This window comes from Phacochoerus africanus, chromosome 8 (assembly GCF_016906955.1).
Source record: "Phacochoerus africanus isolate WHEZ1 chromosome 8, ROS_Pafr_v1, whole genome shotgun sequence".
NCBI lineage: Eukaryota > Metazoa > Chordata > Mammalia > Artiodactyla > Suidae > Phacochoerus > Phacochoerus africanus.
Window position 1 is genome coordinate 79,524,376 of NC_062551.1, and position 17,761 is coordinate 79,542,136.

Here is a 17,761-nt window from a genome sequence, read left to right on the forward strand (position 1 = left end):
CACAACAGCCCTCAATAAAAGTCAGCTCACTAGACTTTTTCCTCTAGAGATTTGATCCTTAAGAATTGTCCCTAGGGTACTAGAATGGTTATGTCACCGCCAGACATAACTGAGTGATTTGCCCAAGCACAGAAGGCTTGGATTCAGGGCAGAAGCAGGGTTCAAGGTCAAGTCTGTAGACCCATCCTTTCCAGGCATCACACCACCCCAAGCCCCACCCGCTTCAGTGGCAGCCAGAGGCTTGGAGCTGAGGACACGAGCAGCTTTGCCCCTCGGTCCCACTGCTGGCTCCTGCTGGGCCAGCCAGGCCTCCAGGCACAAGCCCAGGCTCCCCCAAGAAAAACCTTGAGCCATCACCTCCACTCCCCCAGCAGCAGCCTCCAGCAGCTTCCACCTCCATCACCTTATAAAGCGCCCCGAGCTGCACTTTTCCAAGCTGCAGTTTAAATTTATATGGAGCGAACCAACTGTCCTTTCCCTGCAGCCTCAGCCTGACTGCTTCACACATTCCTTCTGGAGCAACATTACCTAATTTAACCATAGCCCCTGCTCTCCAGGGTTCTCAAAATAGCAGCGGCCAGTAGGGGAAAATGCCCTAATGTTAAAATAACCAATTCTCCCTCCTCCCCCACTCTTGGCCAGCACCGCCTCAGACCCAGCCCAGGGAGGAACGAGGGCTGGGAGGACCAAGGTGGGCCTGGTTAGAGGCGGAGATCCCGCCATCCTTCCAGCGCTCTCACAGACACCTTCCCCCACATCCTCCAGCTCATCCCAGGGGCCAGGGTTGCCCTGGTTACCCAAGACTAGCATTCAGCTTTCACCTTTTCCTAATAACAGAAACTATCGTAGGAATAATTGCTACCCTTCCCCAGGTATTCATTCTGAGCTAAACACTTCCTATCCCTTGGCTCACTGACAGCAGAAAAATGTAGGGATGAATATTCTCTGGTTTCAGATGAAGAAATGGGGGCTCAGAAAGGTGCAGTGACTTGCCCAGGGTTACACAGCCCCGAGGTGGCAGAAGCGGGATTGGAACCCAAGCCCAGGTACCCCAAAGCCCTAACCATCTACTACCTGCTAGCTGGGGCGCCGCTTGCAGGGCCTGAGCCCAGGAGAGGAGGCGCGGGGGTTGGGGGTGCTAGAAGGAGCCTGCTCACCTGCTGTATCACCGCAGGGTCTGCTCACGTGGCTGGCACCAAACCACAGGGGTCTGTTATGTCCTCCCTCACATTTCACCCGGATTTTCTGAGCCTTAAATCTGTCCCTAGGACCCCGGGGGCACAGGCCGCCTGTCAATCTGTGATCCAAGCCCCCTACTCCCTGCTCCCTCCCTGACCCCATGTGTCCCAGAGGAAGGCTGCCGCATTAAAGCAGGGAGCACCCAAATGCTGACATACCTCAAGTGCAACCAGTGGTTAAGGAGCTGGGAGGGTGGGCCTCCCACTCCCCTGCTCACTTAATGCAGAGTAATCATTAACCAGGGCAGAGCACGCACCCCCAGGGCCAGCTCCAGGTCCCTTCCCACCTGGGGAATTCTAGGGCCACTTTCCCAGCCACCCCGCTGGGACCCTAAGGCCCCTGGTATGGGAGTGGGGTGGTTTGGCAGGAAGGCCTAATCTGATATCACTAGGGCAGGTGGCCCAGCAGGTGCCTGGAGGGCTCTTAGGAGCATCAGGGGCCCCCTGCACTCACACCCCTTCCTGCCCTGCTCCCTTCCCACAGTTGGGAAGATTCACGAAGTGAATGAAGAGTGTTGGACAAGAGGGTGGACCCTGGAGCTTGGGGCCTCCTCCAAGGACAGGGGGAGGCAGAACAAAACCAAGCCCCAAGGTTTACCCAGGACCAAGCACCAGGGGCAGTCTTGAAGGGCGAAGGGGACCTTCACAAAATAACAGTTCCTGTTATTTATCAACTGCCTATTCTGGCCGGACGTGATTTCCATGGTGTCTAATCTTCACCAAAACCCTGCAAAGATGGTATGACCATTCCCCGCTGATAGATGAAGCTGAGAGAGGTTGAGTCACCAGCCCAGGGTCACACAGCAATAAGTAATGGAGCTAGGACAGGGCTCAGGGCTGTGTCTCCTGCCCATGACACTGTCCCGAAGTGCAATCTGCGGAATTAACTGGTGGGGGGGGGGGGCTGAGAGGCCTCATAAAAGGGCTTCTGAGTCCTGGCCAGGAACCCCAGGGCTGGGGGTGGGGGTGGAAGGCAGAGTGCTCCCCCCAATCTGCATGTGCCAGGTAAAGGTGGTCCCGAGGCTTCTAGCACTTTGGGGTAGGTGAGGCCTCTTGACATGCTGAAGGGTGGTGGGTGGGACCTGCAGCCCCCCCCTACCCCCAACCCCGGGTCACTTAGAGAATTCCCTTCAATCGCTCAGGTGAAACGTAGGTGAGGCCCAGGCAGGCTGGAAGCTTTGATCTTATCACACATTCCTGCCTCAGCCTTCCTGGTCCCTGTCCCCTCCCTACCCCTCCCTCCCACGAGGTGGGAAGCCAGGACAACTTAACCCTTTCTTCCCATTTCTTCAACTCCAGTCCGGGCTTGAGCTGATCTCTGCCGTCCCTCTAGCTCCCCCAGAAGAGCTGGGAGAGAAAAGGGGGAAAGGAAAGTGGTTCAGCCCAATCTCCCTTGTTTAACTTGGCGCCGCAGAACCCCAACCTGAGCTCTGGCTCCTAGATTAAAATAACCAGACTCAGTATATTTATTTATTTAGTCTTTTTAGGGCCGCACCCATAACATATAGAAGTTCCCAGGCTAGGGGTCGAGTCAGAGCTATAGTTGCCGGCCTACACCACAGCCTCAGCAACATGGGATCCGAGTTGTGTCTGCGACCTATACCACAGCTCAAGGCAACACTGGATCCTTGACCCACTGAGCAAGGCCGGGGATTGAACCTGCATCCTCATGGATACTAGTCGGGTTCATTACTGCTGAGCCACAAGGGGAACCCCCAGACTCAGTATAGATAAGCCTCGCTGTTTTCTCATCCATCAGCTCATCTGAGACTCATGGCAAAACCCGGCCTTCTCTCCTCTCTGCCCCTGTGGGTCTGTCCCCTGCCCTAGCCTGTGGTGGGGGTAGGGGGCTGTCTCTCAAGACCCCTCTCCCCGTAAGCTATCTGGAGGGAAGCAGACAGTAACCAGAATAACAAATAGGGGCTGGGACAAAGCCACAAAGACCCCAGGCATCTCCCAGAGGTTATGCGGCCCCCAAAAGCTACTCTCCAGCTCTTGGAAGACTCCTCCTTGAAGGCAGCCTCCTTTTATTGAGTGACCTTCTCTTGTTGACTGGTCTCCCCATCAGACCAGAAGCTCCTTGGACCCATGCCTGGTGTTTATACCCCACACAGGGCTGGGAAGAGAGCTGGCACTCCATAAATGGTTGCTGAATGAATGAATGGATGATGCCATTTTGCAACGGGGAAAATTCTGCTCTGAGAAGTTAAACGACTTGCTCTGGATCACAGGGGCAGGGCCAGGAGCACAGAAATCTTGTGACTCCTAGTCTAGTGCTTACTCACTAGATGGACATTCACAGAGCCCCTGGATCTTAGCTCAGCAACAGGTAAATGGACGTGGGTAGACCCCAGCAGGAGTGACCCCAGGCCCACACGGGAGGAGAGCCAAGGTTTCAGCAAAGTCTAAGGGAGCAGGAAGCCAGCTCCTTCATCCGCCTCCCTAGCCCAGGGCCTGGCCCTTGTGGGCAGAGAGCATCAGTGAAGGAAGGCATGAGATTGGTGAGACAGTGGGCTTTGCATGGTGGCACCACCCACTCTTAAAGACAAGCTGATAGATTTCTCCAAGAACTCAATGTTCCCTTCCTCAGAGTTGCCAAGTGGCCAAAGAACAAGAAAGGAGCCCATTTTGTGGGCAGGAGAAGTGAGGTCCAGGGAAGAGGGGCAGTAGTTGACTGGCAACCCACTGGAGGCCCAGGCCTTGACCTCCTGCCTCCTGGTCTGACCAGTTACAGGGCAGGGGACTGGAATGCATGTCACCTCAGCTATCTTGGTTACTTCCTCTCATTCTTTCCCAGGGTTAATGACTCCAACAGTAGGCCAGGGCCTTCCTGCTCACACACTTGATAACAATGTGAATCTAGGGACGATGGGGACAACTTCTGGGCCCCTGCCTTCCTCCTCCTCCAGCCAAATGCTCCTGGCTCTGTAAGCCCCACTTCCTCCAGAAAGTCTGTCCAGACAATTCATGCCAAATTGATCTTTTCCTTCCCTGACAATCTGCTATTGTCTAGACTGTGAGCTGTGCTGGGTAATTATGGTTTGGGAGCCCAACGAGACCCAGACCTTCTGGAGAGCAGGGGCTGTGCCTCTGATCTCTTCCAGAAGGACGGACAGAGCTGGAGTCAGCTCTGCCACCTCCTTTGCACCTGGCTGTGTGATTTGGGGCAAGTCACTGCTCTCCTCTGAGCTGTTTCTCATCTGGGAAATGGAGGCATAAATCCCAACTACAGAAGGTTGTTAATGCCTACAAAACATGAGCGCAACGGCTGGCACACAGTAGGTCTTCAGGCAATGAATGGGTGAATAAACGAATGGCTGGATGAATTCTTGATTCCTCCACTGCACAAAGGTGTTCAAATGACAGTTTGGATCTTGGATCTAGATTCTGCTCCCAGCTGGGCTGCTACTGAGGCAGGCACACAGCTGGCTCAGAACAGGCTCCACTCTGTGAAAGTCTCCACTGAAACCCAATCAAGGCAAAAACCTAGAGGGCCCGAAGGGAGCTTGGGACCTGACAGAAGGTTCCAGGGTCCCAAAGGTCTCCGTGCCAGGGAAAGCTAAATCTACCTCCCTGGGGAATATTATCACTAGATTGAGCTGGAGGCCAAGGGCAAAAGGCACCCAAGTCTGAGAAGCAGGAGCTGGATAAGCCCACGTGGCAGATATGCAGCTTGCTGTATCCCCTGCCAAGGCCAGCCCAGTCCACTTCCTCCAGGCAGCCAGCCCTGACTACACCAGTCCTCCCAGATGGTCCTCTCTCTCCCCGCAACAGGTTGGACCCACTTGGGAAGGGATGACAAGCCCTTGAGTCAGACGACCTAGGCCCTGCTCCCAGCCGAGCCACGGACTGAACGAATAACTTGCAGCACTCACATCCCCTCTCCGTGCCTCGTGTTCCCCTTCTGCAAAATGGAGATAAGGATGCCCATATCAAAAGATAAGAATGCCCACATCAAAATAATGCCCCATATGTAGAGATCATATGCGATAATGGCAGGAGAGAGCCCTGGGTGGGGCCTGGCTGAGAGAGGGTGGTGGCTTTAATTAGAAGGTGTGAGGGCTCACTGAGTGCTGGCCGAAGATCCGGGTGACTGAGGTCACTGGGGAGGAGACCCTGGCAGTCCCAGGGCACCAAAGACACTGGTCTGTCCTCAGGACACTCCCGAGTCTCTGCTCCTCTGGCTGAAGGGTCACAGGAAGACAAACAACAGGAGGGAGAAGAGGCTGCTGGGGCTAGGATTTATGAGGCCAGATTTCAGCGCATCCAGCCCCGAAAGGGATCCAAGAAGAGGCATGATCCCAGTTCCCAACTATTTGAAAATTGGAACCACCAAATAAGGAGAGGGATGAGTCAGCTGGGGTGGGGGTGGGGGGGCGGCTCTTTCGGGGTGAATATGGGGAGGCGGGACAGAGAGAATGCTGGGGGCAGGGTTGTGGAGGTGGCCTGGGAAGGGGCCAGAGGCAGCTGGGAATTCCCAGCCCCCCCCAGGAGAAGCATCTGTGGGGTCACCTAAGGCCACCTCTGAAGTCCTCCCCCTGCCCAGCCCCAGGCTGCCTCCTCCTCCCCAGAGCCTGGGCTGGGGGGAAAGATGCCAAGGGTTAAAAAACGAAACACCTGGACATGACCCACCCTGGTGGGGAAGGGGCGTGGGGGCATGTCTCCAGCCCCCACCCCCCACGCCAGGGTGCAGGCTCGGGGAGAGGTCACCAGGCACCTGTGCTCCTCTTTCCCTTTAGTCCTGCGACTTCAGCGCGAGTCCACGGGGCCCGATTTAAAGCTGTGCGACGCCGCCTCCTCTGGCCACGGACCTGCTACACGTTTCCCCAGGGCTCCCCGAGCAAGGTCCTGCCTCCTCGTGAGCCTGAGGGAGGATGGGGCTGGGATGCAGTCCCAGGAAGCCCCCCCTCGCCCCTCCCCTTACAATGCATGAACATCCTCTCTGCACCCATGGGAGCCACTTGGCCCCACCTCTCGTTGCTCAGAGCCCACCAAATGCACACATCTGGGAAGGGGACAGTGTGTCCACAGGCTCCAGCCTTTCCCAGGCCACACCCTGGGGTGTGCCCCCCCCTTCTCCCCCCCAGGAAGGAGCAATCAGAGTGGAAGGGTGGACTCTGTCCTGCAGCTGCAGCCTCAGTGGGGGAAGGGGGGGGCCAGTGACAGATCAGACGCAGTTACATCAGGGGCTCACAGACTGACCAAGAGAGGCAGAGGGAGCAAGGATGATCCCTTAACTCGATCATTGACTCAACAAGCCCAGGGCAGAGCCTAGGTTGGTAGACGGCAGCCAGTGTGATCAGGAGAAGGTGCGTCATGCTGGGCCCTGGTCAAATATCACTCTGGCCTTGGCCTTGGCAGGAACAAGACTAACAGCAGCCACCTCTGTCAAAGTCCTCTCACGTTCCAGATACTGTTTGTGAGATGCAGCCACTGGTCTCACAGTCACCCAGGAAACAGGCATCATGATTCGCATTTCTTTTTTTTTTTCTTGTTTTTTTGGGGCCGCACCCTCGGCATAAGGAGGTTGCCAGGCTAGGGGTCCAATCGGAGCTGTAGCCACCGGCCTGCACCAGAGCCACAGCAACATGGGATCCGAGCCGCATCTGTGACTTACACCACAGCTCACAGCAACGCCAGATCCTTAACCCACTGATCGAGGCCAGGGATCAAACCTGCATCCTCACGGATGATAGTCAGGTTCATTAACCACTGAGCCACGACGGGAACTCCATGATCCACATTTCTGACCTGAGGCTCAGAGAGATGAAGCAACTTGCAAGGTCACACAGCCATTCAGGGCCAAGCCAAGACTTGAAGGCAGGGCCCTGTGAGCCCACACATCTCCCTTGACCACAGTGCCCAGAGAAAGGGGCTTTGAGGCCAGTGAGGGCTCAGACAAGATGAAGACGGCAGGGTGGGCATCCCGGCTTGTCCCATGTGCTCCAGGTCTCAGCAGTGAGCAGTGGCTATGAAGATCAGCTCCCTTGCGTCCAGTGGCCGGAAGCAGCCCCTTCCCAATTCTCAGCAAGGAATTGGGTGGCTGGCTTCCTCAAGGACATTCATTTATTCACTCGGTGAATGGGCACCTACTGTAGCGCAGCAGCTTGGCACCGGGCAAACCACAACGAACAAAACTGAGTGCCTGCCTTCCTGGAGCTTCCATTCTAGATGCGGGAAGGTGGTGAATTCCAATTAAACACATAAATATACAAGCTATGAGCTTAGGCTGTGGGGTTCCCAGAGGCCAGTGTCTGCAGCTCCACAAATGCACCTGCAGCAAGACCCTTCCCCTACAGGTCAAGGGAGAGGCTCCAACATGGGGCTGAGGGGCTGCTCTAGCTGTGAGTCGGTCCAACACTGTCCCCACCCCCATGCCATCCCCGCTGCCTTCCTGCCAGGCCTGCTCCTGCTGGAGTTCTCCCATCTCAGACGCAGTGCCAGAGATTCCGGAGACATCCCCAGCTCCTCTCTTTCTGACCCACTGACCCCCCAGCCCCTCAGCAAATCCTGGCGGCCCTTCAAAATACACTCAGGTGGAGATCCCGTCGTGGTGCAGCGGTTAACAAATCTAACATCCACGAGGACACAGGTTCGATCCCTGGCCTCGCTCGGTGGGTTAAGGATCCGGCGTGTCGTGAGTTATGGTGTAGGTCACAGACGCGGCTTGGATCTGGCATTGCTGTGGCTGTGGTGCAGGCTGGCAGCTACAGCTCTGATTCAACCCCTAGCTTGGGAGCCTCCATGTGCTGGGGTGCAGCCATAAAATGCAAAAAAAAAAAAACAAAAAAAAACCCCCAAAATACACTCAGGATCCCCCACTTCTTCCCACGTCCAGGGCCCTGGTACAAGCTCCCAACATCTTGGGGCTGGGTCACAGCCTCCTTGCTTTTGCCCTTGACTGTCCCACACTGTCTTCCCCACACAGCAACTAGAATGATCTCTCATCTCACTCAGAAAGACATGTAAAGTCCTTTCCCCGGCCGAGGCTCTGCTCCATCTTCCCTTCCCACCCCAACCCCCCGGCACACGACCAACCCTCACTCAGGCTGCTCCAGCCACGCAGGCCCCTTGCCTTCTGCAGATACGCCGAGCACAGCCCGGGGGCCTTTGCACAGCCCAGGGGCCTTTGTGTTAGCCTTTCCCTCTGCCTGGGTGCCCTTGCCCTAGGCACCTGCAGGGCTGCTGCCTCCCTTCCTTCAGATCACTGTCCGTCCTCTTCCCCGCTTTATTTTCTCTTCCAAACACTTACCCCCGCCTGACATATTTATTGTCTCCCTGAACCAGCTATGATGTAAGTTACCTGAGGGGAGGGAATTTGACTTTTTTGTCCTCGGCCACAACCTTGGCACCTAGGACACAGTCAGAGATGCTCGATAAATATTGGTTAAATGAATTTTTCGTCTAACACTTTGGAGATTTTGGATTTACAGAATACGTCACCAAGTTCATCATTTGTCCATTCATTCATTCAACACAGACTGCAAGCGTCTGTGTGCCAGACAGCTCCCTAAAATCGAGAGCAACTGAAAAACAGCTCGCCCTCCCCTGTGGCTTGGGGACAGGGCTCTGGTAGGTAGCCAGGAGCTGGTCTTAAGGACGTCTCACGGATGCCACGCACACTCTGCCGTGCATGCTTCTCCCCCCTCGCCCCCTGCCAAGGCCCTGAGGTCCCTGCAGCCCTGGCACAGATGGGCATTGGAGAAAGGGGGAGTACTAGGGGTGGCTGAGACTTGAGGCCCCACATTCCTGGGCCTCAAAGAGCCGCCTTGTTCCTGGGAGTTTCATGGCGGTGCCCCTGGCCCATCCACCCCCAGCAGCCAGGAGCCACTCCCTTCTCAAGGCCGCTATTGACATGGACCCAACACCACCAGGCTGGGCAGTGAAGCTGGCGGCTCCCCGCGAAGCGAGTTCCACACATTCTTCTGGGTTTCAGTCAGCCAGCTCTGGGAGCTGGGGCGGCCAGCAGGCCCCAGCCAGGCCCTGCAAACAGGAGGGGGCAGCAGGGCCACAGAGGCCAAGGGTCGGGGCAACATTCCAGCTGGGCCGGGACCCTCCGCCTAACCTCCCCCTTCCTGGCAGGGGTGAGATGGGGGGAAGGCCAGGGTGGGCCCTGGAAGGAAGGACCGTGGGCTCGCCCCCGCCCCCGCCCCCAGCCTGAGTCCTCACAGCTGGGAGTACTTCCCGCATATACCCCAAGTGGTCTGAGGGTCCAGAACCCACATGTCTGGCCTCCAAGCAGCTTCTGAATCATCACTCCAGATCTTTCCACATCTTGGGCGGCCCCCTTACCCTCCCTCCCAAGACCGGCCCTAAGTCCAGGCAGCCCTAAAGCCTCTGCAGACTCACCCTAAACCTTCAGCCCCCAGGGAAGAGCCAGGGGAACCCAGAGAAGGCTCCATGCAGGATGGCAAGCTGTTCTGCCTGTCACTCCCCATCCAGGGTAGGGCCCAGCCTGGCCCACTGGGGCCTTAAAGCCACCCTATTAATTCAATTGTCTATAGGGTCTCTTGATGGAGCAATTAATGAACAAACCTACAAAACAAACAGGTAATCAATCCTACACATGACTGCCCTAGAGTTAAGCTTTTCTAGGCTCCCACCAGGGCAGGTGTCCCCAGGAGGCCCCGTGGACACTCGAACACACCTATCCTGAATGTCAGTGTCCCAAAGGCAAACCCCGTGCTATTCCTTGCCTGTGATCACTCCTGAACCACCTAGGACCTGAGTCCTTCTATCAGCGTTAGTGATGACAAGTTATCAACATCTATCGCCTGCCTTCTACAAGCACACAGGATGCAGGCAGAGTGGGGAGAAGCTTCGCGTGACTTCAAAGCCTGGCTCATGGTGCCACCGAGCAGTGTATGTGAGTCGCTGGGCAAGTTCTGCCATCTCTCTGTGCCTCGACCTCCTCTGCTTAGAAAATGGGGATCATACAAGTAACGGTAGCTGAGTTCATGCAATGGACATATTTACTGAGCACGTACTAGCTGCCAGGTGTTAGGGATATAGCGGCAGCGAACAGAAGCACAAAAGGTCCTGCTCGCATGGAGCTTAAACAGGGGCAGGGGGTGGGGGGGATAAAGAAGTGAATAAATACATGTCAGAGTGACAGGGACAAGAAGAAAACAAAGCCGTGCACGGGGAACACTGAAACTGCTGGGCAGAGTAGTCGGGGCCTGAGGGAAGGGAGAGAGGATCACCAAGGTATCTGGGGGACAAGTGTTCTAGGCGGAAGGAACAGCAGATGCAAAGGTCTTAAGGTGGGAGTGTGCCTGGCAGGGTTCAGAAACAAAGACCAGTGTGGCTGGAGCGAGTAAGTAAGGGGCACGGGGGCAGGAGGAGAGACGTGAGAGGGATCCGGGGAGGCCAGATCGGGAGGGCCTTGCGGGCCAAGTCAGGGGCTGGGGTCTGACTGTGAGCAACGTGGAGGAACGCAGGGAGGTCCAGAGGGAGGGGACGACACGTGAGGGTTCATGAGAAATGTCACGCCTGGCAGACAGCAGGCAGTGGATTAATGTGGACCATCCATGTTATTTTGTCAGCATCCAGCCTGGCACCCCAAGACTGCCTTCCCCACCACCCCAAGCCCTAAACCTCATCCACCTTCTGCCATCTTCCTACCACCCATCTCCCAGGCCAGGCGTCAGGCCCGCAGATCCCAACTTGCCTGCGCCGAGCCTGAGAACAGGCCCAGGCCAAGCCATCGGGGGCCACGGTTCCCCAGACACAAGCAGCTCAGCTAGGGCCCGGGGGTGGGGGGCGTCCAGCTCTGCTCCTGCCAGCCTCCGCCTCCCTCTGCAGACCCGCACCTTCCTTCTGGAAATTCCCAGGGCACTCACAATGCCCTCCTAGCGCAGGTATGGAGCAGGGGGGTAGACCGGGCAGCCAGTTTTGTCAAGGGGAGGGCTGAGCTAACACTGCCCTGAGGGAAGGGGCGGCGCCTCCGCAACCGCCCACAGCCTCCCCAGCAAGGAAACCCAGCCGAGGCAGGAAACAGGTATCTCGGTGACTTCCCTCCTCAGCCTTGGAAAACACCTTAATCAACCTCAAGAATCCTGTCTCTTGGCAGGGCTGGCCCCCCGAAAGGAAGCCCAAGGCCCCAGCAGGAAGAAAGGGGTCAGCAGGCCACGGCAGGCCCTGAGTCACCCAGGCCTGGCCCCCTCCCCCAGCAACCTCCCCCCACCTCCCCTGAACTGAAATTACTCCCACACTCAATCACAGACCACTGTTCCCTCTGTCTCCTGCCCCCACTGAGGTCTTGAGCTCCCTGAGGACCATCTTACCCTCCCCTGGCGTTCTACCCTCACACACCCACCACGGGCTGATGGACATGAACTGGAGGGCAGAAGAGATCAAAGGCAGCAGGCAAGGAGGGGCCCAAGGCTGGCTAGGGCGCTGGGCTAGGACCCTGCTGCCATTGAAAACTTCCCACAAACGTCTCATGCCCATTTTACAGATGTGGAAACTGAGGTTCAGAGACGGGAACTTGCCCCAGCTAAGAAATGGTAGAGCTGGGATTCAAACTTTGGTCCTTGAGACTCCAGAAGTCAAGCTCCTTCCAATCCTTCCACTCTCAGCCATGAGTGGGACCATGAAGACCCATGTGGTCGCTGAGGAGCCTGGAATCCCACAGGATTAGAGCTTTCTGTTCTCCCATCTTGGTGCTGGGCAAGCACAGACAGGGCCTGTTCTCCTCACTCATAAGCCCCCGGTGCTGGCTGGTTGCACGGGTGCACAGTAGGTGCTTAGCTAGTATCTACTGAATGAATGAACCCTGAACTCCCACACGCTGTCATGGAAGGCTGCTCAAAGATGTGGCGAACGAACGAATGAATGAGGACTGGCTGCAATCCGGGAGTTTCTGTGGAAATTCCTCCCGCACACAGCAAACAGCTCCTTCCCCCTCCTGTCAAGGTAGAGGTAGAACCCCTGATCGGGGCAGAGCTGGGGCAGGGTCAGAAAAGGAGGACGTTCCAGGTGCTAAGTTGGTGCCCCACTTTCTGGAAAAGTAAAGATCAGTATTGGGAGCTACAAGTGTAGGTCAAGACTGGTGAGCAACCAGATAGGCCCTGCTGGATGTGCTGGGGTGAGAGGCTGAGACAGAGGAGGAAGGAAGCTGCCCCATGGGGACTGGGGGAGGAGAGATGCTGGGTGGGTGGGGCAAGAGAGGTGAGGGGTCACATCTGACTCAGGAGGCCAGAGGTGAGAGGGAGCAGGCAAGGCAAGGACAGGGAGTCAGTCACTGAGCAAACACTGGCCAGCTTAGAAAAGTCCCTCTCTTGGCTCTGAGACCAAGGGGCAGGGACAGCCCAGGACCACCTGAGAGAGGCTGGGGGTGGCTCTGTGGTTCACCACACAGGCCCAGCTCCCCAGATGTGCCCCCATCCACATGTGCCCCAAGCGCCCTGCCCAGTGACCCCGCCCTGCCCTTCTGGAGTTCACTGAGTCTTCCGAGCCTCTCCTGGCCAAGTGTTCTCTTTCCCTCAGCATGGGCCCATCCAAGCTCAGAGCAGGGGACTGGGCTGTAAGGGGCAGGCCTCTCCTGCACCCTGAGGACCTGGGAGGAAGAACTCTGGGGAAACAGATCCACTGAGTGTCCACCACAAACAGGGGTCCACACCGCCACTTCTGCAAGTACTCCACCCAGTCCTGCACTTTGAAGCTACGCATTTTGAGTTTCCCCCAGGCATGTGGGCTGGTCTCAGAGAAGTTAACAACTTGCCCGAGGTCACACAATTGCTCAGTGAAGAGCAGGGATTGATTCAGTTCCTGGGCTGTGCGACTCCAGGGCCCGTGGGTGTTCCACACAAGACTCAGTTGTATCCAGAATGGTTCTTTACTTATGCCTGCCTGGTGACCAGCTCCCCAAGGGGACAGACCTCTCCATAAAGTTCCAGTGAGGACTGGTAGGGTCCCCATCACCACCGAGCGCTCCTGTTCCAAGTTGGCACAGAAAGGCGTGTCCTCTCCCTGCCAAGTTCCCACCCAGCTCGAAGTTTCTCCGCCTGGCCCCCAGGAATGGCAGGCCGGGCCATACCCAGCGCGACTCGGAAACCCAGCAACGTGGCCGGACGACCCACGGGCTCCCACGAGGGCCGGCCCCGCCCCCGGCCCCACGCAGGGTTCCCTGGGCGCCCCTCCGGACAGCCCCACGGCGGAGGGTGGCGCTGGCCTGTTGGCGGCCCGGGGTCCCTGGCGGGCGCCGCCGTCCCGGGCCAGATTCCCGGCCGCGCAGCCTCTGCGCCCCCGCCAAGTTGGCGGGCGCGGCGAGCGGGGCCCGGGGTGCCTCCCGCCTCTCCGCCCCGCACACTCACCGCGAGCAGCCGCCCTTGTAGCAGCAGCGCCAGCAGCAGCACGCCCGCCGCCCGCTGCCCCATGGCCTGGCCCGCTCCGCTCACTCGCTCGCTCGGAGCCCGCCCGCAGCCGCCGGCTCGCCAGCCTGCGGACTCCTCGGGACGGCGCGGCCCGCTCCCGCCACCCCCCGCCCCTCCTGCTGCTGCCCGCCCCGCCCCCGCGGCCTCCCGCCCCGCCCCCGCGAGGGCAAGACCCCGCCCCCGGGTCTCCCCGCCCCGGGCGCCAGGCCCCGCCCCCAGGCCCGCCCCCGGACCGAGGGCTCCACTCTCTCCAGCCTGCCGCACAGCCAAGGCGGCCTTTGTCTGGGCCACCGGCCCCCTCCTTGTGGGCCGCGGCCCAGCCCGGTTCCCGGCCAAACCCGGCCTGGAGTGTGGGATCGGACGGGGGGCCGGGGCCCTGTGCGTGGGACCTCCCTCCCTCCATGCTCACGGCTCTCCCGCACGCCCCCGACCCATGTGTGGACCCCTAAATCCTTTCTCACACCCTTTCACACTTCGCAGACGTGACTCACATGGGCCTTTCTCCAGGTCCCTCCAGAATAGCACGCGATCACACGGACACGGTCACACACGCTCATGCCAACTTTGGCTCACAAGATCACCTGCACATTCACAACTTTCACGCTCTAATGCTCATCCACTGCCCGTAAACGCTCTGCACATGCTCGCAGTCTTTCACCCAAATTTCGTAAACTAACAGTCCTCATTGACTCAAAAGATCATTCTATCCCTTGTACACTTTACCTCTATAGGTGATGCAGTGGACACAACTTACACACGCGCACACACACACTCTGCCGCTCACGTTCATAATCACATTTTCACACACTAACCTATACGAATGCCAATACACAAAGCATAAGGCCATTTTCATGCTCAGATTCCCTACAGGCGCTCCCCGCTCACACAGAGGCCAATTCTTACCTGCATAGCACCTGCCTTTTTACATTTTCTCACACACTGACCACATTGCCTTACACTGGGGACCCAATACTGAGCCGAATTACCCCCTATGCACACAAATCCACAGACCAACTTTGATTCACACAAGTTACAGCACCACTGCTTAGAGACACACGGACTCACACACCCAGGCCCAGACACAGACACTGCCAAAGCCCCAGTCACAGATGCTTGGATGGTAAATCACAACCCCTGATGACACAGACCCAGAGACAGCATGCACGGCCACGCTACCAGGCCTCCCTGGGGCTGTGGTCTCCTTTCTGCCTGAAAATTTCCAGGGCAGCCCAGGCTGATGGGTGGAGAGAAAACTGGTGTGTGTGTGTATGTCACTCGGAAGAAAACTTTTGAGTAATGATACAGGGAGGAGGATCAAAACTGAAGTTTCCATTGTTTCCTATGAGAGTTGCTAGGTTCCAGAGACTCATGCCTGGGTTTGCAGCCAGGAGTGAGGTGAGCTGTGGACAGAAGGAAATGCCCAGCTAACTGGGCGGCACCAGGCCCGGCTCCGGAAGGCATGTTCCCTGTGATAGGGGCCTGCAGACTCCCAGGCACTGTGGAGCCTCCCATCTCGGAGATGAAAACACTGGCAGCTTGACTGGCACCTGAGGGATTAAGAAAATACTGGCATACTGACTCCCATCCCAGATAAACACCCCATCTCCCAAAGACCGGGTTCTTCTCCACCCTGTGGGGCATATCTAGAGGACCAGCTCAGAGCTGTAAAGGGGCTTGAACTACCTCCACAGTGGTTCAGCCAACTCCCTGGCCCCAATCCAGATGCCAGACTGAATAAAGTCTGTTTCTGCTCCAGACAGGAAGACAGGGGTGACAGAGGAGGGATGCTGCTCTTGGCCCTTGGTGAACCCCTAATCTGATGGAGGGAAGGGGGAGGATTAGTCTCTGTTCTCATGCTGTTCTCAATCTGATGGAGAATCCTGGCTCTCCCCCCTCGTTGGGCAATCCTGAGCAAATTATTCCACTTTCCCCTGTCTCTGTTCATCATCTAGACAAGCAGAGTAATGCTAAGACCTCCATCACAGCGTTGTTATGAGGATGAAAATGAATTAATCCATTTATTTTTTTTTAAAGCACAAATCGGGGCACATGGGTAAGCACTAAATAAGCAGTATCCGTTTCTCTTACTCCTGTTTTGGGGTGAGCTCCAGTCTGCAGAGAGAGACACAACTCTGGCTTCAGGCAGTTGGAGGAGCATACTCTGTCCCCAAAGTTGCTCTCTGTTTGAAGGCCAGAGGTAGCCCCAGCCCCAAGGATCCGCAGTCTGATGGGGGGAGTACAACCTTGCCCTTGGGAACGCCCTGTCTGATGAGGAAGGCTACAAAACTCTACTGACTTCAGAGCTGGCAGGTGGCCAGCTTGGTGGCAGGATTTTTCCAAGGCCTTGCCTATCTGTGGAGGGTCAGCATCCATGACAAATCGCATTTTGTGAGCTGCCTTGGTGTCTGTTCCCAACTTCGGGCTCTTTAAGTCCCAGAGCCTTGGCTTCATGGATGATTTGCTCGTAAGCAAAGGAAACGGAGAACAAGCAACGCTTTGTAGATGTTTGGTTAAGACTAAATCTGAGCTATAAGTCTTGCTTCCTAAAAGGGGTTGGGGAAAGAGATGGTAAAGCTGACTGGAGACCGGAAGGAGCTGGGCTGACGTGGAGGGCAGGAAATATGGCCGGTCGAGAAAGTTCCAGAGGAACTCCACCTACCCTGATGATTGGTCACCCCCCTATTTATTCTGCATCCTTTCCTTCCTACTAAGGGATTTGGCCGGCTCTGTTTTATTTTGCAGTCCTTGATATCTTTAGTAAATGTTCTCAAGTTGCTTTGTCTAGGGCCTGGCTATCTCCTCATATGGCTTAGAAGAGGAGCAGAGGCCAGACCTTCCAGACTCCAGCTGAGCCGGGAGGCGCCTGTGATGGCACTGTACGTACTCATAGCTCAGGGTGCTGGTCACGCTCTTTGGGAGAGAAGCAGTTTAAGTCTCGCACAAGATTCCTTAGATAAAGGGAGACTTCCAGGGTTTGGATAGATAAGAGCAGCGAAATAATTTGTCTTCTGAGAAACAGGAGGTGAGGGACTTCAGGAGCCAGTATCCAGAGTTTGGGTGGGTCACCTGTCTGCCACTACATAATTGACAGGACTTGGGGTCACCTGGCTTCCATTCCTGCTCCAAATCTCTCTCCCTCTGAGAATCTCACACACCTCCTTCGTCCATTCTTTCATTCATGGCTGCAGTGGTCGGTTGGGCAGGTTGTTCACTGAACAAGGGTATGAAGCCAAGGGGGCCTTGCTGTAGTGCTACATCTGCAGAGAGGGGATGCCTTTTGATAATATGACCAAAGGCTCCATTGGGGCTAGTTGTACCCTGCATTCATTTAGTAATGAAAGTAAACATCTGTTGTGCACAAGGGTTCCAATGCCTGCGTGGGAAAACAAATGCTAGCAGGGTGAGGGTAGGCACTTGAGTGAGAATGTGGAACAGGAAATTGGTGTGAAAGGGAGTAAGGGTGGAGGAGAGGGAACAAGCAGACGATGTGGAGACGAGGAAGAGGAGGAGGAAGGACACCGTTCTCAGCCAGCCCTGAAAGTTCATGGAGAGGGAGGGAAGCATGTAAGCCCGGGGAGGTACAATCCAGCCCAGCTCTCTAGCCACATGCCTCCCCCAGCATGGTCTTTGCACATGCTGTTCCTTTCAAGTGCTGTTCTCACCCAACACCGACCCCACTGTCTTTAAGATTCAGCTCAAACCCCATGACACCCTAGAAGCCTCCCTGACCTTCTGGGCTGGATCCTGTCTTTCCCATACTCTCTCTCCCCTGTGCTTCTCTCTCTTGACAGTTTTGACAGTGGCAATAATTTTGAAGATCGTTCCATATGAAGAGGCCTAATGAAGGCCAGAGTGTGACTGTCTGGTTTCTGCGTTGTTCCCAGCCGTGTCCTCGGTGAAGAGCACAGTGCCTGGCAGAGGTGGCACTTTTGAGTAATGTTACTCGAATGAAAGAGCAAGCTGGTTCAAGCATGATGTGAGGCATAAGTGTTCCCTTTCTGATTTGCACTGGGGCAAAGATAAACTCCCCTCACAGTCTGATCAACATCGAATCTCATATGGCGCTCCTGTTATGGCTCAGTGGTAACGAACCCAATTAGTATCCATGAGGATGAAGGTTCAATCCCTGGCCCCACTCAGTGGGTT

The 17,761-nt window shown here is 56.4% G+C and overlaps 1 protein-coding gene across 12 annotated transcripts in view; it reads right to left on the bottom strand.

Moving 5' to 3' along the window:
* The window catches only part of HSPG2 (heparan sulfate proteoglycan 2), a 107,718-nt gene extending 94,030 nt beyond the window's left edge, over positions 1-13,688 (bottom strand). For all 12 annotated transcript variants that reach the window (XM_047792349.1, XM_047792348.1, XM_047792344.1 and 9 more), the window contains exon 1: positions 13,556-13,688. In XM_047792349.1, coding sequence (XP_047648305.1) covers positions 13,556-13,618 — 63 coding nt within the window. In that variant the 5' untranslated portion in view covers positions 13,619-13,688. The remainder of the gene's footprint in view (positions 1-13,555) is intronic.
* Between the last annotated feature and the right edge of the window lie 4,073 nt (positions 13,689-17,761).